Source organism: Chrysochloris asiatica, unplaced genomic scaffold (assembly GCF_000296735.1).
Source record: "Chrysochloris asiatica unplaced genomic scaffold, ChrAsi1.0 scaffold00127, whole genome shotgun sequence".
NCBI classification, from domain to species: domain Eukaryota; kingdom Metazoa; phylum Chordata; class Mammalia; order Afrosoricida; family Chrysochloridae; genus Chrysochloris; species Chrysochloris asiatica.
Window position 1 is genome coordinate 470,900 of NW_006408645.1, and position 22,067 is coordinate 492,966.

Below are 22,067 nucleotides of genomic sequence, written 5' to 3' on the forward strand. Positions count from 1 at the left end.
AGTGGTGAGGATTTTTGTTTTCTTGACATTGAGATGTAATCCATATCGAAGGCTGTGCTCTTTGATCTTCATAAGTAAATGTTTCAAGTCCTCTTAACTTTCAGCAAGCAAAGATATTGATCTTATATCCTGTTAATCTTGAACCCTGCCACTTTAATGAATCTTCCAATGAGTTCTAGTAGTTTTTTCCCTCAGTCTTTGGGTTTTCTATGAACAAGATGGTATCATCTGTAAATGGAGTTTTATTTCCTCTTTGCTAATTCGGATGGCTTTAATTTCCCTACCTTGCCTTAAAGCTCTGGCTAAGACTTCCAACAGAATATTGAATAGGAGTGGTGATAAAGTGCATCCTTGTCTGGTTACTGTTTACAAAAGGAAGGCTATCAGTTTCTCTCAAGAGTGATGCTGGCTGTTGGTTTTGTATATATGCTCTTAATCAAAGGAAAATGTTGAGGAATTTCCCTTCAATTCCTACTTTGTTAAATGTTTTTACCAGGAATAGACGTTGGATTTTGTCAAATGCCTTGTCTGTTATCAATCAATTCAATCATGTTGTTTTCCTTTTTTTGAACCACCCTTGTATCCCTGATATGAATCCCATTTGGTCATGATGTATTATTTTTTTAACGTGTGGTTGAATTCTGTTGGCTAGGATTTTGTTGAGAATTTTTGCATCTATGTTCATGAGGGATATTGGTCTATAATTTTCTGACTAAGGTCCTTCCCTTGTTTTTGTATGAAGATTATGCTTGCTTCATAAATTGTATTAGGAAATTTTCTATCCTTTTCTATATTCTGTAATAATTTGAGTAGAATTGGTGATAGCTTCTCCCTGTGAAACCATTTCACCAGTGAAACCATCTGCACTTGGACTTGTTTTGGTTGGGAGTTCTTTGAGGAACTGATCTGTTTCTTCTTTTATTATGGGCCCGTTTAAGTTTTCTGCTTCAGTCTGTGTAAGTGTAGGTAAGTTGTATTTTTCTCAAGATGTATCCATCTCTTCTAGATTTTCAAATTTGTTGGAGTACAAGTCTTCATAGTATTCTGTTATTATCCTTTTTATTTCTCTATTGGTTCACAGTTGTGACATCACCCATATGGTTTCTTATGCATGCTATTTGTATCTTCTTCCTCTTTTCTTTTGTTAGGTTTACTAATCATCTGTCAATTTTATTATTCCTTTCAAAGAACTAGCTACTTGTCCTGTTGATTCTATAATTTTTTTCTGTTTTCTGTTATATCTGCTCTAATCTTCATTTCTTTTCTTTTGGTGACTGTAGGTTTACTTTGTTGGTCTGTTCCTCATTGTTGGAATGTTGTGTTAATGTGTTGGTTTTGGTTCTTTCTTCTTTTTGGATGTATGCATTTATTTCAAAAAACTGTCCTCTCAACACTGCTTTTGCCATGTACCAAAGAATTTGGTATATTTTGTTTTCATATTTGTTTCTAGGAACTTTGTGAATTCATATTTTATTTGGTCTACTACCCACAGGTTTTTAGCAAGGTGTTACTCAGTTTCTATGTATATGACTTTATTTTCTTGGTCTTCCCATTGTTGATTTCTAATTTTATAGCATTGTGGTCTGGGAAGATGCTTTGTAGTATTTTGATGTTTGTAAATTTATGGAGGTTTGTTTTGTGGCCTAATACATGGCCTATTTTGGAGAAAGTACACTAAAAAAAGAATGTATTGTGCTGTTGTTGGGGTAAATGTTCTGTACACATCTATAAGGTCAAGTTGGCTGATGGTGTTGTTTAGTTCTTCCGTGTCATTATTGAGTTTCTCTGTTTTTGTTGAATTTCTTTCTGGTTGTTTTATCCTTTTACGAAAAGTGGTGTATTAAAATCTCCCACTATTATTGTGGATCTATTTCTTTTCTTCAAATCTATTAGGGGTTGCTTCTTATATTTTAGGGCTTTTTCATTGGGAGTGTAGATATTTATTACAGCAATGCCATCTAGTTCTATTGACCCTTTAATCATGAGATACTGTATCTATTATTTTTGTTTTTTTATCAGAGATTAGTATTGCCACTCCTGCTGTTTTTTTATTGCAATAAAATTGCAATATTAGCTTGGCATATTTTCCCCCCAATCCTTTAACTTTCAATATGTTCTTGTCTTTGTGTGTAAGGTGTGTCTTACACACACAGCATATTGAAGGGTCTTGTTTTCTTATCCATTCACTCTGCAACTCTCCATCTCTTAATTGGTGCATTTAATTCATTGACATTCAGTGCAATTATTGATAGGTATCAATTCAATGCTGTCATTATGTTTACTTTTTTTTGGTGCTAGTAGTTTTCCTGCATGCCTTCCTGTGCTGAGTTCATGTTTTTTTGTGTGTTCTTGTCAAGTTTCTTTATTGTTTTAATGTTTCCATGTTTTTGGATTTTCATTTTCTTAGTATGTTGTGAAGTATTCATTTTTCTTTGAGGTTACCCTATTTTCTGCTATTTTTTCCTCCATTTTCTAACATTCTATTTTATCCTGCAATCTACCTGACCTCCTCATCATCTGGATCTCTGTTCCTGTATTTTTACCTTCGTTCATATTGTAGGTGTTTTGATCATAGACTGACCTCCCAGATCTCTGAATTCATTTCTACAATTTTTGTTCTGTTCTGGACTCCTCCATCTGTTGATTGAGTTCCAGATGGTGCTACCATGTGTATCTATCTCTGGTTGTGATCTGTTCTTGTTGGTTCAGCCCAAAGAACTCCCTTTAGGCTGTTTTAAAGCCATGGGTTGACTTTGACAAAATCCCATGTTGTTGTAAAGTGCCATCAAGTCAATTCTGACCCTGCATAAGGTTTCCAAGGAGCAGCTGGTTAGCTTTAACACCGACCTTGTGGTTCAAATGATTTTGCAGTCTGACACATTAGCCAATTGCGCCACACAGCTTCTGTTTATCCTGGAATGTTTTTATTATACCATCATATTTGATTGACATCTTTGCTGGGTAGATGATTTCAGGTTTTTATACATGTTTTCCCATTGCCTTCTTGCCTGCATGGTTTATTCTGAAAGATCAGAGCTTAATCTTATTTGCTTGCTTTTTAAAGTAACACTTCTCTTTTCCCTAGCTGTTTTCAGTATTCTCTCATCTTTGAATATGATTATGATCATGTCTTAGTGACATAATATGTTTTCATATTTCATGATGTTTGGGAAATTTTCTTCCACCAGTTCTTCAATTGTCTCCTCTGTGGTCTTATGTGATTCTTCCTGTTCTGGAATGCCAATAATTCTTAAATTATTTCTCTTTATACTGTCCCACATGAATCTTAGACTTTCTTCAGATTTTTTATTCTTTTATCTGCTTGCTCTTCTATCTTAGCAGTATTGAGAGATTTGTTTTCCAGCTCAGTGGGGTTCTGGCTTCAATCTCTTCAGTTCTACTCCTTTGCCCTTTCAGTGTATTGTCCATTTCTGATATTCTATTATTAATCGTTTGAACCTCTTTCTGTAGGTTTTGAATTGTTTCCAATGCTGTATTTATCTTATTTGATTGTTCCTGTATCACTTTCATGACGTCTTCCTTATTTTTCTCAACTCCATTGTAAAGTGTTTTGAAACATAGTAATTTTTCTGAATTCCTTCTCAGGCATTTCCAAGGCCTGTCTTCCTTCCAGAATGTAGTCCATGTCTACCTCTAGGTAATGTGTCTCAGACATTTTAACTTGTTTCTGGACATGTGCTGATATGGTCATCTGCTTTTGTTTCTTGGCCATGTTTAGTGTTTATCTGTGGCCTTAATACTTAGTTGAGTATGTGTAGCTTTTGGATTGTTTCCAGTGCTATTTCTATCTTGTGTGATTTTCCTGACTTATTTTCTTAACCTCTTTACGGAGCATTTGGATGCACCTCAGTATCATTCTTCTGAATTCCTTCTCAGGCAGTAACAAAGCCTGCCCTCCTTTCAATGGGAAGTCTAGGTCTACATGCAGCTCATTTGTTCCACTTACTCTATCTTGTTTCTGGACATGTGCCAAGATCTTCTGTTTGTGTTTTTGTTTTTTGTCATCTTCAATAATTAGATGTATTTTCAATGCTTAGAAGAATGTATATATTGATGTATTGTTAAACTTTCTGATTGCCTCCAGGTAGATGTGATCAGGAGAAAGGGTTCCCTTATCACTTTTCTTAGTACTCAGCTCAGTAACTGTAGCAATGTTGGCTATCTCACTGGTGTACAGCAGCTGCTATTTTTTCATAGTGTTTTCAATGGCTGTGACATTCATACATAGCGATGTCATAAACCATCAGTAGTATTTATTCCAGCTGAGTAAAGATAAGGAACTACAACCTCCAGAGATGGCTGTTAATCATCAAGGGTTTTTGTTAATTCATTAGATCGATTTAAGCATCCAACCAAATGCACTGAGAACTTCTTGAAAAATTAAGTTCTTCTAATAAAACTTTAATTTGTTTAAAATGAAATGAATTTTGAATGATGATCACTAATACATTTTATTAAAAGCACTATGCTCTTTCTACATAATAAAAAAGAGAGGTTATTAAACCACAAAGGTGTTTCTGTACAACGAACCAGAAACGCCAAGCCTCTATGTATGTTTACTTCCTCTTCCTTAACACAGGCAAAATGGGGAGACTTCAGATACTACAAGCTAGGGATTGTGACAGTTAAGCTTTACTGAAAGAGACTGCGCAGAAAGTGATCTCTCACTGCTCACCCCAAGCCCGCATCCTGTGTGTCTCCTCCCTTCGTTTCCCTAGCCCTTGCTGACCAGGTCCTGGCCCGATGGTCCTGAGTAGGGATACATTTGTGCACTGTCAGCTCAGCAAACCCCAACAGTGAATGGCAAGTTACAGGAAACAGTTTCATCAGCTCTAAACCCGGCTGCCATGACAGACCAAGTCCATACAAGCACCAGCAAACCTCTGGAAGTAATCCAGATGATAACCAGCTGCTGGCAGGCACAAACTAGACAAGAAAGTTCCAAGGCTATAAGATATGTTGCCAAACCTCAATTTGAACACCAGAGAGACACGTAATTAATAGTCATTTTAAAAACCATGCTGTAAATGTGTTTTACAATATGAACTGTGACTCCAGGGTTAAGTCTGAAGAGCTCTGCACAGCTATCTTCAACTGCATGAGTTAGGATGGTAGAAGACAAGGAGTCCCCAGCACCAGGAACTTCAAGTGTAGGCTAGTGTGCCACTAACTGCCTGCATATCCTCAGCCAGTTTCTCCATCTGTGACATCAAGACTTGGGGTGTAATGAGTACTCGGGTACCTCAGCACTCATCACTGATACTAGGTATTGTGAAACTAAGTTTTACTCTTCAGGAACAAATAAGCCCCAGAGCCTCAGTGATTTCATCCAAAAGAAGTTTATTTAGTACTCACACAAACTCCCCAAGTGGTCATTAGAAACTCTTTTCCATCAAGTGTGTCAGGGATTACTTTCCCTCCATCTAGTGATACCACTGAGTCTTGGTGTGGCACTGTGAGTTAAACACTGGCCCACAAGGTTGGCAACAACCAGAAGGTCAGCGGTTCAAATTCACCAACCACTCCTTGGAAACCCTATACAAGGTTCTTAACAACAACCGCATGAGGCCTCCAGGTCATTGCAGCAGGCAGAGAGTGACAGACTGAAGAGGCACACGAGCTTTAACTGTATTGGCTTTAAAGTGACCCACATCCTTTCTCCCAGAGTCTATTGGCCTGACACAGTCAGATGGCCTCAACATAACTGCAAAGGAGGCTGGGAAAGATACAGAAACACATGAAATATTTGGCTATTCCTGGTGTGGTGTTGTAATATAAACACTGGACCACAGAGTCAATTTGAACCTCAAGTGGCGGTTCAAACCCACCAGCCCCTCCTTGGAAACTGCATAAGGTTGCTATTAGTCAAAACCAACTCAACCTCACTTAACAATAACAATCTGCTTCTGGAGTCCTGGTGTGGTGCTGTAGGATAAGCACCGGACCACAAGGTCTGTTTGAACCACAACGCTGGCGGTTCATACCCACCAACTACTCCTTGGAAATCCTATACAGGGTCACCAACTACTCCTTGGAAATCCTATACAGCTCAATGGTACTCGACAAAAACAATGACTTCTGTCACATAGATGACCTATTTACTTATTCACATCTTTTAATCTATTTATCATCTGAACAGATATTAATAGCAGACCATTTGTTATATGGCAAAGGTCAAGATAAAGCAGTTCTTACAATGAAATCTTCCAGATAAGGAGAAAGGCAGATGAAAGAGGGAAGGAACATGGCCTTTGAGGATGTAGACTAATCCGAACTCTCAACACTCCAGCAAACAGAGTCCACATGCAGTGGGAAATCATGGTGCTCAAGTAGGCAGCAAACCTCCCATGTCCCTGGCACAACAGGGAGAACTTGAAGGCCAACAGAGGAAAACAAGGCCTACCTTCCACCTTTATCACACTGCTCTCAAACACTCTGTTCCTCTAGTGACAGCAAGCAGATGTTACCAGTGGTCATGAAGTTTTCTCCAACTCATGACTATCCCATATATAATGGGATCAGCCCTTTGGGATCCATAGGGTTTTCCATGCAGAGTTTCTGAATTTAGATTGTGAGGACTTTCTTCCTAGTGTATTTTAGTCTGGAGGCTCCATTGAAACCTGTTCGGCATCAAACTAGCATGCAAGTCTCCTAGGACTGAGTTGCACTGGCCAAGAATCAAAACTGGACCTCCCTCAGGAAAAGGGCAAATTCTTACCACTGGACCATCACTGTCCCCCAAGCTGACAGCTTAGGAAGTAGCACTTAGCATTTCCTCTGCCTGTCTCCCTCTCTAAAATCTCACTCCTGCCATAAGCCAGGCTGTCAAAAACCTGCTTGGCCAAAAACTCGGCAAAGGTGCATGGTACCAAGCTCAAAGTTGGTGTAGATACCACACTAATCCCAGTGACTCTTGCTGTACCACAGAAACTCAAATTCTAGAGGAAATATAGTTATGGGGTAAGAATTCTATAACATCATTGGCCTTAAATGTGGCAATGTTGTTGGTAAGTGCCGTCGAGTCAGTTCAAACTCTGAGTGATTCCGTATAGGGTTTGCAAGGAGTGGCTGGTGGGTTTGAACCACCAGCCTTATGGTTAGTAGTCCAATGCTTATCCTATGGTCATACCAAGACTCCAAATGTGACAAAGGCTGAGTTCCGTTTTCTTCACTATACGAAGATTTTTAAAGAGATGTTTAGTTGATTGAGAAAAGAAAGAAATGGAGAAACTTCATATGCTGATGACAAATCCCTACACAACCACTATAGGCAGAGTTGAAGCTACAGTATTGTTATACTATTTCATTTATTATCCTCATTGAATTCCATCTGTTGTTGATATATGCCACTCAGTTGATTCTGACCCATAGCAACCTAAAGCGACAAAGCAGAACTACTCCATAGGCTAAGTCTTAACAGGAGTGCATTGCCAGGTCTTTTCTTCCATGAATGGGCTGGTGTATTCCAATGGCCAACCCTTCTGTTAATAGTTGAGTGCATAACACCATTTGCTACCAGGGTCCCTCTGAATCCATCCCATTTAGACACTCTTTATTAAATATTTAGCCTTCTTTATTCTCTTAATGGGATCAACAATAAAAGCAGGGAGGGCAATTAAAGCAAAAATAATGTTGAAACCTGAAAATTCATGAAGAGATAGATGTGCCTCCCAGTAGGTATCACAGGCATACCTGGAATGATGGAACCTGGGGATGATCCAAAACAGACAGAACAGAGCCTATGGCATGGCTGCCTTTGCCCACAAAAATTCCAACAATACAGGTGAAGTGAAAATCAGGGCAGAGCTTCCAGAAACACCAACTTCCTTCAGGAAAATAAAGTGCTAACTAATGTACAGCTACTCCTGACCCAGGCCTTCCTGGAAACATTTTGACCTCTGAAGCTCAGAAGATAGGTATCCAGCCCGAAGTAATCAATGGTAGAATAAAGATTCATAAACAGAGACATCTGATTCCAGAGTAGCGCTCTATGTATAAGCTGCATTCTGGGAATGTTTGCAGGCTCGCCAAAATCCTTGCCTGACCCTGGCAAGCCAGTTACTATGGCATCTAGATTCAAGATGACAGACTAAGCAAACACTGTGCCCTCTACTCCCTCCTAAGACTCCTTCAAAAGGATAGCAAAGAAATAGAAGCATAATTAATTCATAGTTACGAATCGGGCTGCTAACATTAAGGTCAGCAGTTGGAAATTACCAGCTATTCCGTGGGAGAAAGATGAGGCTTTCTGCTCCCGTAAGGATTTATAGCCTTCGAAACCCTGTACAGGGTCACTACGTGTTGGAATCGACTCGACATCACTTAACAACAACAATAAAGAGAAAAGAAGAAAAACAAAGTTCTAAAAAGGAGAGAGAGGGAAAAGTTATAATGGTTTCAATTATAATTATTTAAAGGCTGCGTATTGGTTTCTGACATTTAAAAATCCACCTATAAGCAGAATAAGAGACACTCAAATACAGTTACAGTACATAATGTAAAATGCCTCAATCTTGAATATTTAAAAGTAAAGGTATCTCAGGAAAAGGTGTGAAATAAAGAAAATGAAAGGAAGGTTGTTCTAAGTGTTGTTAACTTTGTATAGGGTTTCTGAGGAAAGGCTGGTCAGTTTGAACTTTTGACTTTGCAGTTAGAAGAACAGTGTTTATCCTACAGCATTACACTGTGTCTCTGAAAGGGTAGTAAGGGGCACTGTTGTTGTTAAGTGCCGTTGAGTTGGTTCCAAACTTATAATACCAACCCTGTATAGTGTTTCCGAAGAACAGCTGGTGAGTTTGAACCGCCAACCTTCTTGTTTAAACCTACCTTGCAGTCTAATGCTTATCCTACCAGGCTACATATTCACATTTATGCTTTTCAAGTTAAATTGTGAAGGTTAGAAATTGTGGATAAAGAACCAGGTTTCTGTCAAGTTTGACAAAGGACCAATAGAAACTCAAGCCAAAAATATTACTTAATATAATCCTCAACAAATGAAAGGCCAGGGTAGTGTAAGGGATCTACATCCCCACAATTTAGAGCAGAGCACTAAAAGAAATGTCTAAAATGGACATATCAAGAAATAGCAATATAACCATATTTTTAGACTTATGGAGGACTAAGAACAAACATGGTTAAACGTAAAGCAAGCAAAAGATCTGTGCTTTTCATTATCAGCTCTTCTTTATACCACATTAGTTTTTACTATCTACATGAAATTATCTAACAAATAAACAAAAAATAAAATTAACTAATTATAATGTGTGTTTTCTACACATATCCTGATTTGATTCAACCCAAAGTCCCTGGAGGTATAAGTGGGATTTAGCATGCCTTTTTTGTTGTCCAGCAACCTCCATCCTTAACTTTATTACTATTGTGGCTTTTACAGATGCTAAAGCTAATGGGGCTCTGGTAGCATAGTGGTTACGAATCGGGCTGTGAACCTAAGGTCAGCAGTTCGAAACTACCATCCGCTCCACAGGAGAAAGATGAGGCTCTCTGCTCCTGTAAAGATTTACAGCCTCGGAAACCCTGTATAGTGTCGCTATGGGTCAGAACCGACTCGACGGCACTTAACAACAACAACAACAAAGCTAATGGGAGAAAAGAGCTGAAGAGAAAATTTCAAATAGCAGCTCAAGAAGACAAAGTCAAATAATGTACATAGACCTGTAGTTAAAAAACAAAAGGGATGAACATGCTCAACATTTCGCAATCTGCAAGAACTGAAGAAAAATTCAATGCTCAAATTGAAATACTGACGGATTCTATGGGCAAAATGTTGAATGATGCAAGAGATAGCATATGATCAAGAGCCAACTGTACTGAAGGAAGAAATCCAAGGTACATGGATGGCATTGGCAAAGAAAAATGTTCCAGATACTGATGGAATACAAATTGAAATCTTTGAACAAACTGATGCAGTACTAGAGGCACAAACTCATCTATGCCAAGAAATCTAGAACACAACAACCTGGCCAAATAAATTGAAAGACATCCATATATGTATGCCCAGTCTAAAGAAAAGTGGGATCGATGGAATGTGGAAATCATCTAACAGTATCATTAATATTACATGCAAGTAAAATTTTGCTCAAGATAATTTTTAAATGGCTGCCAATAGTACATTGACAAGGAAATCTGACTTCGACGGCACATAACAACTTTTGTGTATCACTTTAAAACCCAGTAGTCCACTTCTAACTATCTGCCTATGAAAATGTAAACAGTCTACACAGAGGCTGGGCGTCTGCTACAAAAATGTCTTCTTCTTGTTGGTATCTGCCATTGAAATCAGTTCTAAAGCATGGCAACCTTATGCATTATCAGAACTAAATGTTGCCCAGCACTGCACCATCTTCAAGATTGTTGGTATGTTTGAATCCACTGGTGGTCTGTTTTGTCAATGTATCTTGTTGCAGACCGTGTAGGCCTGGTCAGAGGTTCGAGGCCCTATAGGCCCGAGTGTAACAGATCTAGCCACTTGGCAGTCAATAGCAAATTGTTTTTCATCTTAGTATTTGGTTATGTTATAATTAAATGCAGACATGAGCCCTTTATGTCCACAGATAAATGTGATTATTTTCCTAAAGCCGAAGACTGTAAAAGTTGCAAGGTCAAGCCTTTCTCCAAAGGATTAACTAAAAATATCTTAGCTACTTCTCAGTTCTTTGTTCTATAGACAAAGAACCCATCCTCCCTAATCCCTTTTCCAGGTGCAGCCCATTCACCTGGGCGTCTCGAATCCTCCTGAAAACCTGGCTCAGGAAGCCGAAACAGCGGGACTCCGCCCAAACTTTTGTCCTTACCTCTCACCTTCCCCCAACTGAGCTCAGGGGCTATAGATATGTTAATTGAGCCTGAGAAACCAAGTTGCTGGCCTGGGATTCGAACCAGCGAAGTACGATGTAAAGTTACCTGAATGTCTAGAAAATTACTGATGTTAGCTGTACCTTGCCTAAGTCCTCCCAGCTTGGTGTGAAGCTCCTCCCCTAAATAAAAGGAAGGCGCAGAATGAATCCAGGTGCATTACAACTGGCAAGGCATGCGTTACAGCATGCAGGGGGCACAGTCCAACATTGCAACCATATGGCCTGTTTAGCTAAGATGTTTACTATGCAGGATATTACGGCCTTCATGGCTGAGATGTTTGCAACACAGGATCTGCCTGATGCCAGTCCAGCATTCACTCTGGTTTCGGAGTGTCTCTTTGTCTCTCTCTTTGTCTCTTTCTGTGCGTTCTTGATATATCTTTACCACCGTCAGGTATCTCCTCCTCGTGAACCGAACCCCTATGTCGAGGCAAGTCCCTGACAGTATCTCATTAAGAGTTTCCTTCATTTTAGATGACACTGTTTTAACAAACATGTTGTCTTTCTCTAGTAATTGGTCTTTTTTAATGGCATGTCCTAAAGGAGCACTAGTGGTGTCTTGGGTTACATGTTGGGCTGCTAACTTCAAAGTCAGCTGTTTGAATCCAGCTGCTCCTCAAAAAAGATGAGGTTTTTAAAGCTCCCCAAAAGACTCAGAAACCCTGTATAGGGTTGCTGTAAGTTGGAACTAAATTCATAGCACATAGCCACTCACCAATGACAGGTACAAAGTCTGTAAGCCAAAGTCTTGATATCTTTGCTTCTAAGGGGGCATTCTAGTTGTCTTTCTTCCCTAATTCTTTCTTCCCTAATTGATTTGTTCATTCTTTTTTTCAGTCCAACCAACAAGATCATGTAATCCAGATAACAAGCATTAAAGAGGAAACCTATATGAATAGGTGACTGGAGATGCTGCCCTAATATGTTAGCACTACATACAAATCCAGGATCTTTGCATAATCTTGGAAGACAGGGAACCCTAATAATGACTGAGTTCACCACCAGTCTATCAGAAAGTTGAGAGATGAATTTTAGTTCATTTGAAGGAAAGGAAGAAATTATGTATTTCTTGTATCCAGAGTTTGATATCAAGCTGCCTAGTTGATTTCAACTGAAAGAGACACAGTAGGACATAGAACTGTCCAATGGAGTTTCTAAGGCTGCAAATCTTTATGGACGTGGACTGTCACATGTTTCTCCCACCCAGAAGCTGGTGAATTCAAGCCACTAACCTTTCATTTAGCAGCTGAACATTTACTCATTTTGTCACCATGGCCCCTGTTTGGTAACCAAGATCCACAATATACACATAGGTAATCAGGAAGTCTTATGGTTATGTTACTGAACGAAAAGAGAGTAAAAGAGCCTCTCTCCCACTTCCCCTAGTCCCTTGTTGTCGTTAGGTGCAGTCAAGTTCATTCTGGCTCATAGTGACCCTAGGTGATAAAGTAGATTACAGCCAAGAAAAATCCCATAGATTTTTCTTGGCTGTAATCTTTACAGAAAGAGATCAACAAGAGTCTTTCTTTCATGAAACCACTGGGTGGGTTCAAACTGCCAACCTTTTGGTAAGCAATCAAATGCTTAACCAGTATTGTCACCAAAGCTCCCTTCACAAGGTCCTTGGGAGCTAGAAACCAGGAAGTACCCAACTTTCAATTGCTTGGTTCAGCTGGGTGTGGGGAGCAGGTTCTGTAACGCTATGCCAACAACGATTTCGAAGCTCTCCCCAAATCCCCTCTTTATAATCCCACTCCTATCTTCTTCCCTAATCCCATTCTTGTGACCAGAGCACTTTCTGTGTTCCAGAATACTCATTTCTGGAAGCTGCTTGGAATGCGTGTGCTCAGCTACACCATCATGCTACCAGGACGGAGAAGGGCTACCACGGAGAAAGTAACCTAAGCATATACCCCAACTCACCCATCAGGTCATGTCAATTCCAACTCCTAGCAACCCTATAGGACAGAGTAGATCTAGAGTAGATCTGCCTATAAGGTTCCCAAAGTTGTAATCTATAAGGAATCAGATTGCCCCATCTTGCCCCATGGAGCAATTGGTGGGTTCAAATCACTAACCTTTAGGTTAGCAGTTGAATGCTTTAACTATGGTACCTCCACAGCTCTGCACACCCCAAACCTGCACCTACAAACTGCACTCCCCTTTGTACCTGGCTCATTCCTGATAATCCCTCAGAACACAGTGTGAATGTACTTACCTGTAGATGCCTTTTCTGACTCTTGAATTTCTAAGCAATGTTTGCTTATGCATTCACAAACACCCTGCATGACCCCTTTTGAAAACTGAAGTTAAAGACCTTTTTAGAATTCTTTGCTCGATGTTTGTCTTTTCCCACTATTCCCTAGATAGGGCAGTGCACAGAGTTGTTTCTTGCGTTGTACTCAGTATCAACCACATTTGACACACAGCAGGCATTCCATCAGGAAGTCCTGGAGGTACAACAGTTAACTGCTGAGTTGCTATCTGAAAGGTTAATGATTTGAACCCACCTAGTACAGCTCCATGGGACAAAGCCCTGGCCATCTGCTCCTGTAGAGCTTATAGCCTGGAAACCCCTGTGGGGCAGTTCTACTCTCTCACGTGGGGGCACTGTACCTAAGTACAAAAACAGGCTTTTAAGCATTATTCCTTAAATACCACTTCCCTGAAGGCAGCTTAACCTAGTAGTAATCTGAGAATCCAGCCACAAGTTTCACTTGAGTCGAAAACTCTGTTCAGAGCACATTAAACCACATGGGTCCTGCTTGGTGTGCCTGCAAAGATCTGCTTCGTATCCTGCTAAAAGGATGCAGGAGTCCAACATCTGCAGGTCTGCAGTGGGACTGGTGTCCATCACTCTCCACAAGGCTTGGCTGAGGAGCTGCTTTCACCATGGGAGGGGAAACCATTTGGACACACAGCTTGAGATGCTTATGAAATATCCAATGAAGCCAGCCCAAAGGCTCAGGCCCCCATTCTCCAAGGGAGGGAGGCCCCAGCTGAAGGCATGAAGCCCTACCTGCCCTTCCCCTTCAGCAGCTGAGGATGCTTGCTGTGGTTCTCCACTCTGAAAGGCTTCCCATATCTCAGAACTCCGCAACAAATCCATGGCAACTACTATCACTTACCCTCATGTCTCTAGCAACTCACAGAGCACTTTCAAACACAGCACTTACTGCAGGCAACATTTGCCCCATTTCAAACCCAAACCACTTACCCTGAGTCCTAAAACCTCAAACCCATTGCCATAGAGTCAATTTTGACTCATATGACAGAATGGAACTTCCCTATAGTGTTCTTCAAGGCTGTAATCTTTATGGAAGCAGAACACCAAGCCTTTCTTCCACGGTGCCCTTATGTGGGCTCGAACCACAAACCTCCAGGTTAATAGTTGAACACAGATCACTTGCACCACACCAGGCACCTTCTTTCCCATTTCACAGAGGAGATAAAATATATTAAACGGTAAGTGATTTGCACAAGTTGGGACTAGTACTAAGACCTGAACCCACATTTTCAGACTCTAAAATGAGAGCTACCTTCACTATTCACGACTGACTCTCTATTAAACTACAAGTTAAAAAACCAACACAGCTTTGAGAAGGCTTAAGTCATTCACTCAACTAAGAGGATTTGAGAGAGAGAATTGGAGCCACCTCCCAATAAACTGTGATGCTGTACAAATTTCGCAACCTCTCTGTGCCTGGGTACCACCACTGTAAAATGAGACCTTCCTTAGAGGGATGATGCCTCAAGGAGTCAAAGAATGGAGCAGAGTGTTCAGGGCAGTGTGGCTCACAGTGATTCCCTGACGCCTTTTAGTTCTCTTTCTATGAATTCATTTTAATGACCTGCTTGTGCTGCATTCTTAAGCAGGACTCTCTACCTTACCCTGATATATTCTGATGACACTTAATTTACACTTCAACCACCTATTTACTACACTTAGTGTCAGCACTAAGAACAGATCATTACGAACATTGGGTGACCGCTTCACCTAAGATCTCTCAGGTAAATAAAACACAGCTGGTCAGGAGAAAAAAATTAATTCAGCTGGAAACTGGAAACTAAAAAGCTTCCGTTCTAAGGTTTGCATTCATTAAAGTAAACATTAATGAACTAAAAATATTTTCTAATCACAGCATCCTGGACTCTTCCTTCCATGTGCCCTAAATCCAAGCAATACAGAAGAGTGAGGCAGATGTGTGTCTATTTTAGTTCTGTTGAGGTGGTGATGTTCCAGCCTCATTTTGTCCAATAATAAAGTTCTTTGCTGAACTCACCCAGTGTCATGCCATTTACTAGGCCCCTGCTGAAGCAGGTCAACTGTGCCATGGGAAGAAGGGAAATATTGATGGTGGTCTCAGTGAAAGAAAACATCCAATCGCCAGACCACTAGGTGTGCTGTGGCCAAAGGTCATTCCCATTTGACCACTGATAGTTTCAAACATTCTTTTTCCTTCCTTTCTTCCTCCCTCCCACTTTTTTTTTTTCCCTTTTAAATGCATGCTATACATTGAAAGCAACCCTGATGGTACTGTAGGAAAAGCACTGGACTGCTAACCACAAAGTTAGTAGTTCAAACCCACCAGCCCAACTACAGGAAAAATATGAGGGTTTCTGTTCTCGTAAAGATTTATAGCCTCAGAAACCCTATACGGGATCACTGAGAGTCAGATACAGTTCAATACAGGGTTTCTGTATTGAACACAAGCCAGTGCCTAGAGGATAGAATGTGCTTTATAAAAATTACTTTGTTTCCTCTTCCCATTTCTCTCCATTACAAACGGGAGCTAAGGTACAAAGTGGAGTTGATCATGAGGGCTAAGTCTAGAGGCTGGTGATTTGAATCCCACAGTTCTAATGTGGGGGACTGTCTGCTTCCTTGAAGATCCATGCCCTGAGGTTAGAGAAGGCACAAGCACCTTTCTAACAAGGGAAGTCTCCACAAGCGAAAGCAGAACCCATCACACCAACTTTAACCTCTCGTCCACACACACTTCACCTTCCAAGCACCTGGACATGTTCCTGGCCTCAAATTTCTCTTAGCCTGGGATGCTGGCCCTGAGCTATCTGTGTAGTTGGGAAGGCAGTTCCTACAGATCTCAGCCTGACCTGGGAATAAGTCAGGCAGCATTCTTTACCCAGCCACAACCAGATCCCACAAACATGCATCCACATGGAACTGTAGTAGGACCACGGTCTGCTGCCCAGTAAGACCCAGTATTCTCACCAGAAAGATGGAACCACCTTGTTGAGTCCACCGTGGCAATAGCGCTATCTTTAAACCAAACCAAGCTGCAGAGCTGCTCTTCCATGCAGAGTGGCCCCTGACTTTGTGGTGTAGCTAAAGCAACTCTCCTCATTCAGAAGAGGCCATCAAACAAGGCCTTGAAGAACTCACACTTGAGTTTCCAGGAGAAGAAGCATGGTACACAGGTGGACATTATGTTTCATAAAAAATATTAAGACCAATCCATCAAACAACACATGAAGTCTACCATTTGGAGTGATAGTTTGTACTTATTTATCCATTCAACAGACATTTGGGGCATTCCCGCTACATACCAGGTCCTGTGCTTATAATCTGGGGCACAAAACTGAGTAAGCTAAATGACCACATGGACAATGGTCTCAATAAAAATCAGTGACCACAAACTTCAGGCAGGTGTTTCTGTTGTCTGGCATTTGTAACTCAATTTCCCTGGTTTATCTATTCTCCTGCTCATCTAGGTGATGGTTTCCATTGTAAAATTTTTATCTCCAGCTTGTATCTCTCACCTGAACTCTCGATCTTTATAGATGTATATAAATATGAGAGTGGAAGGAAAAGAAGTGGTGAAAATAAAGATGACAGGGTGCTCAGAGTTAGTCTAATGGTGGTAGTTATGTGTAGTCTAGTCAGTTCCAACTCAGTAATCGTGTGCAGGGATGGGAAATTTTTTGTCTGCCAAAATTTCTAACATCCTCCATGGAGTTGTGGCAGCTGAGAGTGGAAGCAGGAGCATAAGAAAGGATGGCTTCAATAACTGGGACTAAAGCTGGACTCGGCTGAGGATCAGCGGAGAGATGTCAGAGAAGCAGAGTTAACAGGGCTTAGCACCACCCTGAATTCGGGAACCAGGGCAAGGGAGGTATAACATTTCTAAGCTTTTGTGCCTAGTTTCAAGGAAGAAGATGGTACCATGAACAGAGAAAGCTAAGCAATCCTGAATAAAGAAAGCTAAGCAATCCTACAGCTGTAGGGAAAAAGGGAGGGAGCTAGCAATGACTTCCTATCAGGTTTTAAGACATGACCTCATATCATTTCTATCACTCTTCTTCCAAACTAAGGCATCTCTTCCCTAACAATGAGCTGCCATAGTATTTCCAAAAGCGGTCCACAGTGGAATTAACAACTGCAGGGAATCAAGAGGCTCTCCTCCTCCAGGTCTCAATTACCTGCTCTGTAAAATGGGAAGAATGGTGCTGAGCGAGCGGATGTCATCCCCACCAGTGGGCAGTTTTCTTGTATCAGGATTTTGCAGCACTTTTCCAGCACCATGGTAGCTGAGAGTCTTCACAGAAGATACTGTATGCATCAGTCTAATTCTCCCAATACATATTCATATTACACTTTAGTTATTGTCCGGCAATATCTGCTGATAGGAAAACTGTAGCCAGGACCAAGTTTGAACTATCCATCTTCACCACAAACTCCACTTGCTCTATATATACTACAGAGTTCACGAGGGAGCAGCCCTGACAAAATTTCAACAGGGAGTATGAACATTCACATTTTTTCAGGTTGGCAAGTTGCTGACCAGTATTAAGATGGAAAACTGTTCTTACAATGGGCAGGACATTTGCCTTTTAAACTTAAGAATGTGTTAATATGACCTAAAGACATAACCCTGGGCTACCTGTCAAGAAGACTCTCAGGAAGCCTGTTTCACGTATCTATGGTGGTTCACACCAGCCAGCTGGGCACAGAGGAAACTCACCTTAATCGCTCTTCCTCTTTTTTACGGAGATTGAAGTCTCGCTGAACCACCTGAAGAACATGTTCTGTTTCATCATCCGTTAAACCAGACAGGTCCAGCTTCCTCCCCATGATTGAATACAAACACAGGCGATGGAAAAAGTCCTGAAAAATCAAAGCAAAGACCACATATTGAATGTAAGATAAAAACAAGGTATTAAACGGAGTAATTTTTTTTATTAAAGTAGAATTAAACCCATGGAAAATATAAGTAAGTATTTATAAATAATGGAGTCTCTTTCTCTACTCTCATGACCGTCAAACATTTACAGATGAATTCACAAATCCAAAATGCTACTGATCAACTGGATGCCCACACACAATATCCAAAAGTTCTCAATTTCTATGAACTGAAGTTTTAAATTCAAAGTACAACATGCAATTGTAAAATAAAGTAAAAATTATGGCATTGCAAAAGTAATATCCTAAAGTACTCGACACTACATCAACCTTTTCGGGAAAAGCAGACAGGTGAAACCATCTTTCTAGTCATCTTCCTCAGCAGTAGGTAAGACAGCATTTCAGAGAAATCCCTCCCTATCATGCACACATCAAAATGAAGGGGAACTGTATTTTCAGAAATCATTTTTAATGAATGGCTGTACCCCAAGATGAAACCAGGTAAGTTCTTCCAGAAAATTTCCAGACCTGAAAACCAACGTTAACATGAATACAAAAATTCTCAATACTATGTATTAGTGAATTCAATCCAGTATTATATAAAAATGGATTGTGAACCATCCAAGTACATTACATCCTGAGCAATGAGAGGCTGGTTGAATATTAAAAAAAAAAAAAAAATCAATCGGTTTAAATCACCACATTAACAAAGTAAAAGCATTTGGCAAAACTTAGTACCATTAATAATTGCAAATGGGAATGCAGTGGCTCTATAGGATAAGTACTGGGCTGCTAGCCACAAGGTCAGTGTTTTGAGTCTAACAACCATGAGACAAAGATGTGGCTTTCTGCTCCCATAAACTTATGAAGCCTTGGACACCTTATGCAGGTCACTATGACGTGGAACTAACTCAGTGTCACTTAACAATAATAGAAAAGCTTTGAAAAGCAGGAATAGAAGACACTCCTTCAGTACTATGAAAGGCACTTACCAAACATCTCTAATATCATCATGATGAAAGACTGAATGCTTCTGTTGAAGATTAATGTGTACACTCACTACTTCTACTGAATACTGAAAGGACTTACTACAGAGCTATATTAATCAAAATACAATGATACTGGTATACTGTTAAGTGTATCTACCAAAGTTTAGGTAAACAGACCTAAACTAGGTCCTACACACCTTACCTAAATTCAATGGGGGAAAGGACAGTCTTTTCACAAATGAAACCAGAAAACCTGATAGATTCCTAAAGAAACAAAATGAACATCGGCTTCTGACTCAAGTCATGTTCAAAAAGTAAAATCTGATAATAAATGTGAATGCTGAGACTACAAAACTTCTAAAAGAAAACATAGAAAGGAATCTTAACAGCCTTGAAATAAAAGTGAAGATTTCTAAGTTGGGACACAAGATAAAATTAACCAGAGAAAAAAAAACTGATGTACTGAACTTCAAAATTAAAACCAGTCTTCAAGATATCATTTCCCTCCCAACAACCAGGAATTCAATTCTTTCCGTTTCAGAGATAATAATGCCAAATTCAGAGTACAGATTCTAGGGGAAGGATTTCACTTTGTTGTTTATGGGGAAGGTCCTCGTCTCCTTTTAATACCTGTTGTTGTTAAGTGCCGTCGAGTCGGTTCCGACCCATAGCGACCCTGTACAGGGTTTCCGAGGGTGTAAATCCTTACGGGAGTAGAAAGCCTCATCTTTCTCCCGCAAGCGGCTGGTAGTTTCGAACCGCTGACCTTAAGGTTCGCAGCCCGATTCGTAACCACTACGCTACCAGAGCTCCTTCCTTTTAATACCTATAGGCCAAATATTCATTTGAGAACTCTGTATATCTTGGCATTGATCCTCCTCTGGATCTATGAGCTGCACATGGAAGCAACCCCAGCTCCAAAGGATGCCCTTCCACTCCAGGATCCTTATTTTGGTTGTAGTAGGCCCTTCTGAACTCTGTTCACTTCTCTCCTTTTATGTCTCAAAAGAGATAGAGCAAAAAACAACCTAATCCTGTACATTGCATCCATCTGACCTCATTAAAACCATCTGACCTCATTAAAACCATTACTGTTGTTGTTGTTAGGTGCTATTGAGTCAGTTCCAACTTATAGTGACTTTATACAAAACATAAAGAAACACTGCCTGGTCTTGTGCCGTACCCACAAGCATTGTTATCCTTGAGCACATTGCTGCTGCCACTGTGCCAATCAACCTCAATGGAGTCTTCCTCTTTTTAGCTGACACTCCACTTTACAAAGCGTGATGCTCTCCCTAGGGACTTGTTCATTTCTTAAACTTCTAACAAGTTGTCAGCAGGAAGTAGCTCTATCCTGGTTTCTTTCCAAGGTGCATTCTGGTTGTACTTTTTCCAAACCAGATTTGTTTGGTCTTCCGATAGTCCATGGTACTTTCAACATTTTTTTCTACAAGCCCATAACTGAAATGCACTAATTCCTCTATGGTATTCATTATATATTGTTCAACTTTCACATGCAGATGAGACTATTGAAAAGACCATGACATCAGTTTTACATTCAACAAATCATATACTTTGTTTCATTACAAAGATTATAATCCCTACCACATACTATCATGTATTACCAATGAACAGTATTTCACTCTATTCATTTTAGCTTTTTTTTTTTTTTTAAACACTCAGGCATATATAGTAATTTACACCACCAAAGGGCACATTCTGCAAGTCTGCCTCCTGGCTACCAGCTGTCAGTCCCTCTCTTTCCATGAATCTAGAGTCCTCAGCTGCTCCATGTCTCCATGACCCCATCTCTGCCTCCATCTCTGGTGTCGCTGCTTCTCTGGATAAGGTCCTGCATTTTGCTTGTGCTCTTCTCCCTTGATAGTCCTAGGGTCCTCTGTTTCTTCAAGACACATTTTTTAAAATGAAAAAGTAAGCCAAAGACTGAGAAAATATGTGCAATTATCTAACAAAGAATTTGCATCCCAAATATATAAAGCTACCTTTAACACAATAGTAAGAAGCCAATTAAAAATGGGCAGAAGATCCGAACTTCACAAAAAAAGGTAATACAAGACAGCAAGAAGCATATAAAAAGATACTCAACATTGGGTAGCTGCCCAAAATCACCAAATAAAAGAAGGTTAGACCTATGTCAAGTGGGGTTCTGTCAAAAAGAATATTTTCAAGATCTATCCTGAAGCACAAAGCTATAGTGATAGGACAATATCCACACACCTACAAAGAAGCCCTGTTAATATGACTATTATTAAAATTGATGCAGTTACCAACCTTTTCATATAAAGCTCAAAAACATAGACAACATAATAAAATAGTAATTTTAAAGTACGTGTTTAGGGATAAATATTTAGGGACAACTATAAAGAGAAATGGAACCTCTAAAAGCTTTGAAGGCATAGTGGATTATAAACTGGGCTGCTAACCACAAGGTCAGCAGTTTCAGTCTACCACCGCTGCACAGGAGAAAAGATGAGACTTTATACTTCATTAAGATTTACAGCCTTGGAAACCCTATACAAGGTCACTATGAGTTGGAACCAACCTAACGGTACATAACCACCACCACCACCACCACCACCACAAAGAAGGAATGAAGAGATTGAGGAACAGTCACAGGAGTGTTTCAAAGCTATTTATTCCTAACGCTACTCTGGTAGCATAGTGGTTACGAATCGGATTGCAAGCCACAAGGTCAGCAGTTCAAAACTACCAGCTGTTCCATGGGAGAAAGATGAGGCTTTCTGCTCCCGTAAAGATTTACAGCCTCGGAAACCCTGTACAAGGTCGCTATGGGTTGGAACCCACTCCACGGCACACAACCACAACATTGCTACTCCTGCTGCAGCTTCACCACCTCCTCTCTTTTCTTTTCCTTTCTTATAGCATTTCTTAGAATTATTTATGTTAAAGTGGCCAACTTACATCCATTTCTGTTTATAGGGTATCTTTCATAGCATGTTGTTTTTGTCAAGTGCTGTTGAGTCAGATCCAACTCACAGCTACCCTGTATAGGGTTTCTGA

At 40.2% G+C, this 22,067-nt stretch overlaps 1 protein-coding gene across 1 annotated transcript in view; it reads right to left on the reverse strand.

The window, feature by feature from the left end:
• MYRIP (myosin VIIA and Rab interacting protein) overlaps nucleotides 1-17,988 on the reverse strand; it is a 438,367-nt gene extending 420,379 nt beyond the window's left edge. Inside the window, exon 1 of the mRNA XM_006869177.1 lies at nucleotides 17,879-17,988. Coding sequence (XP_006869239.1) covers nucleotides 17,879-17,988 — 110 coding nt within the window. The remainder of the gene's footprint in view (nucleotides 1-17,878) is intronic.
• Nucleotides 17,989-22,067: the final 4,079 nt, after the last annotated feature.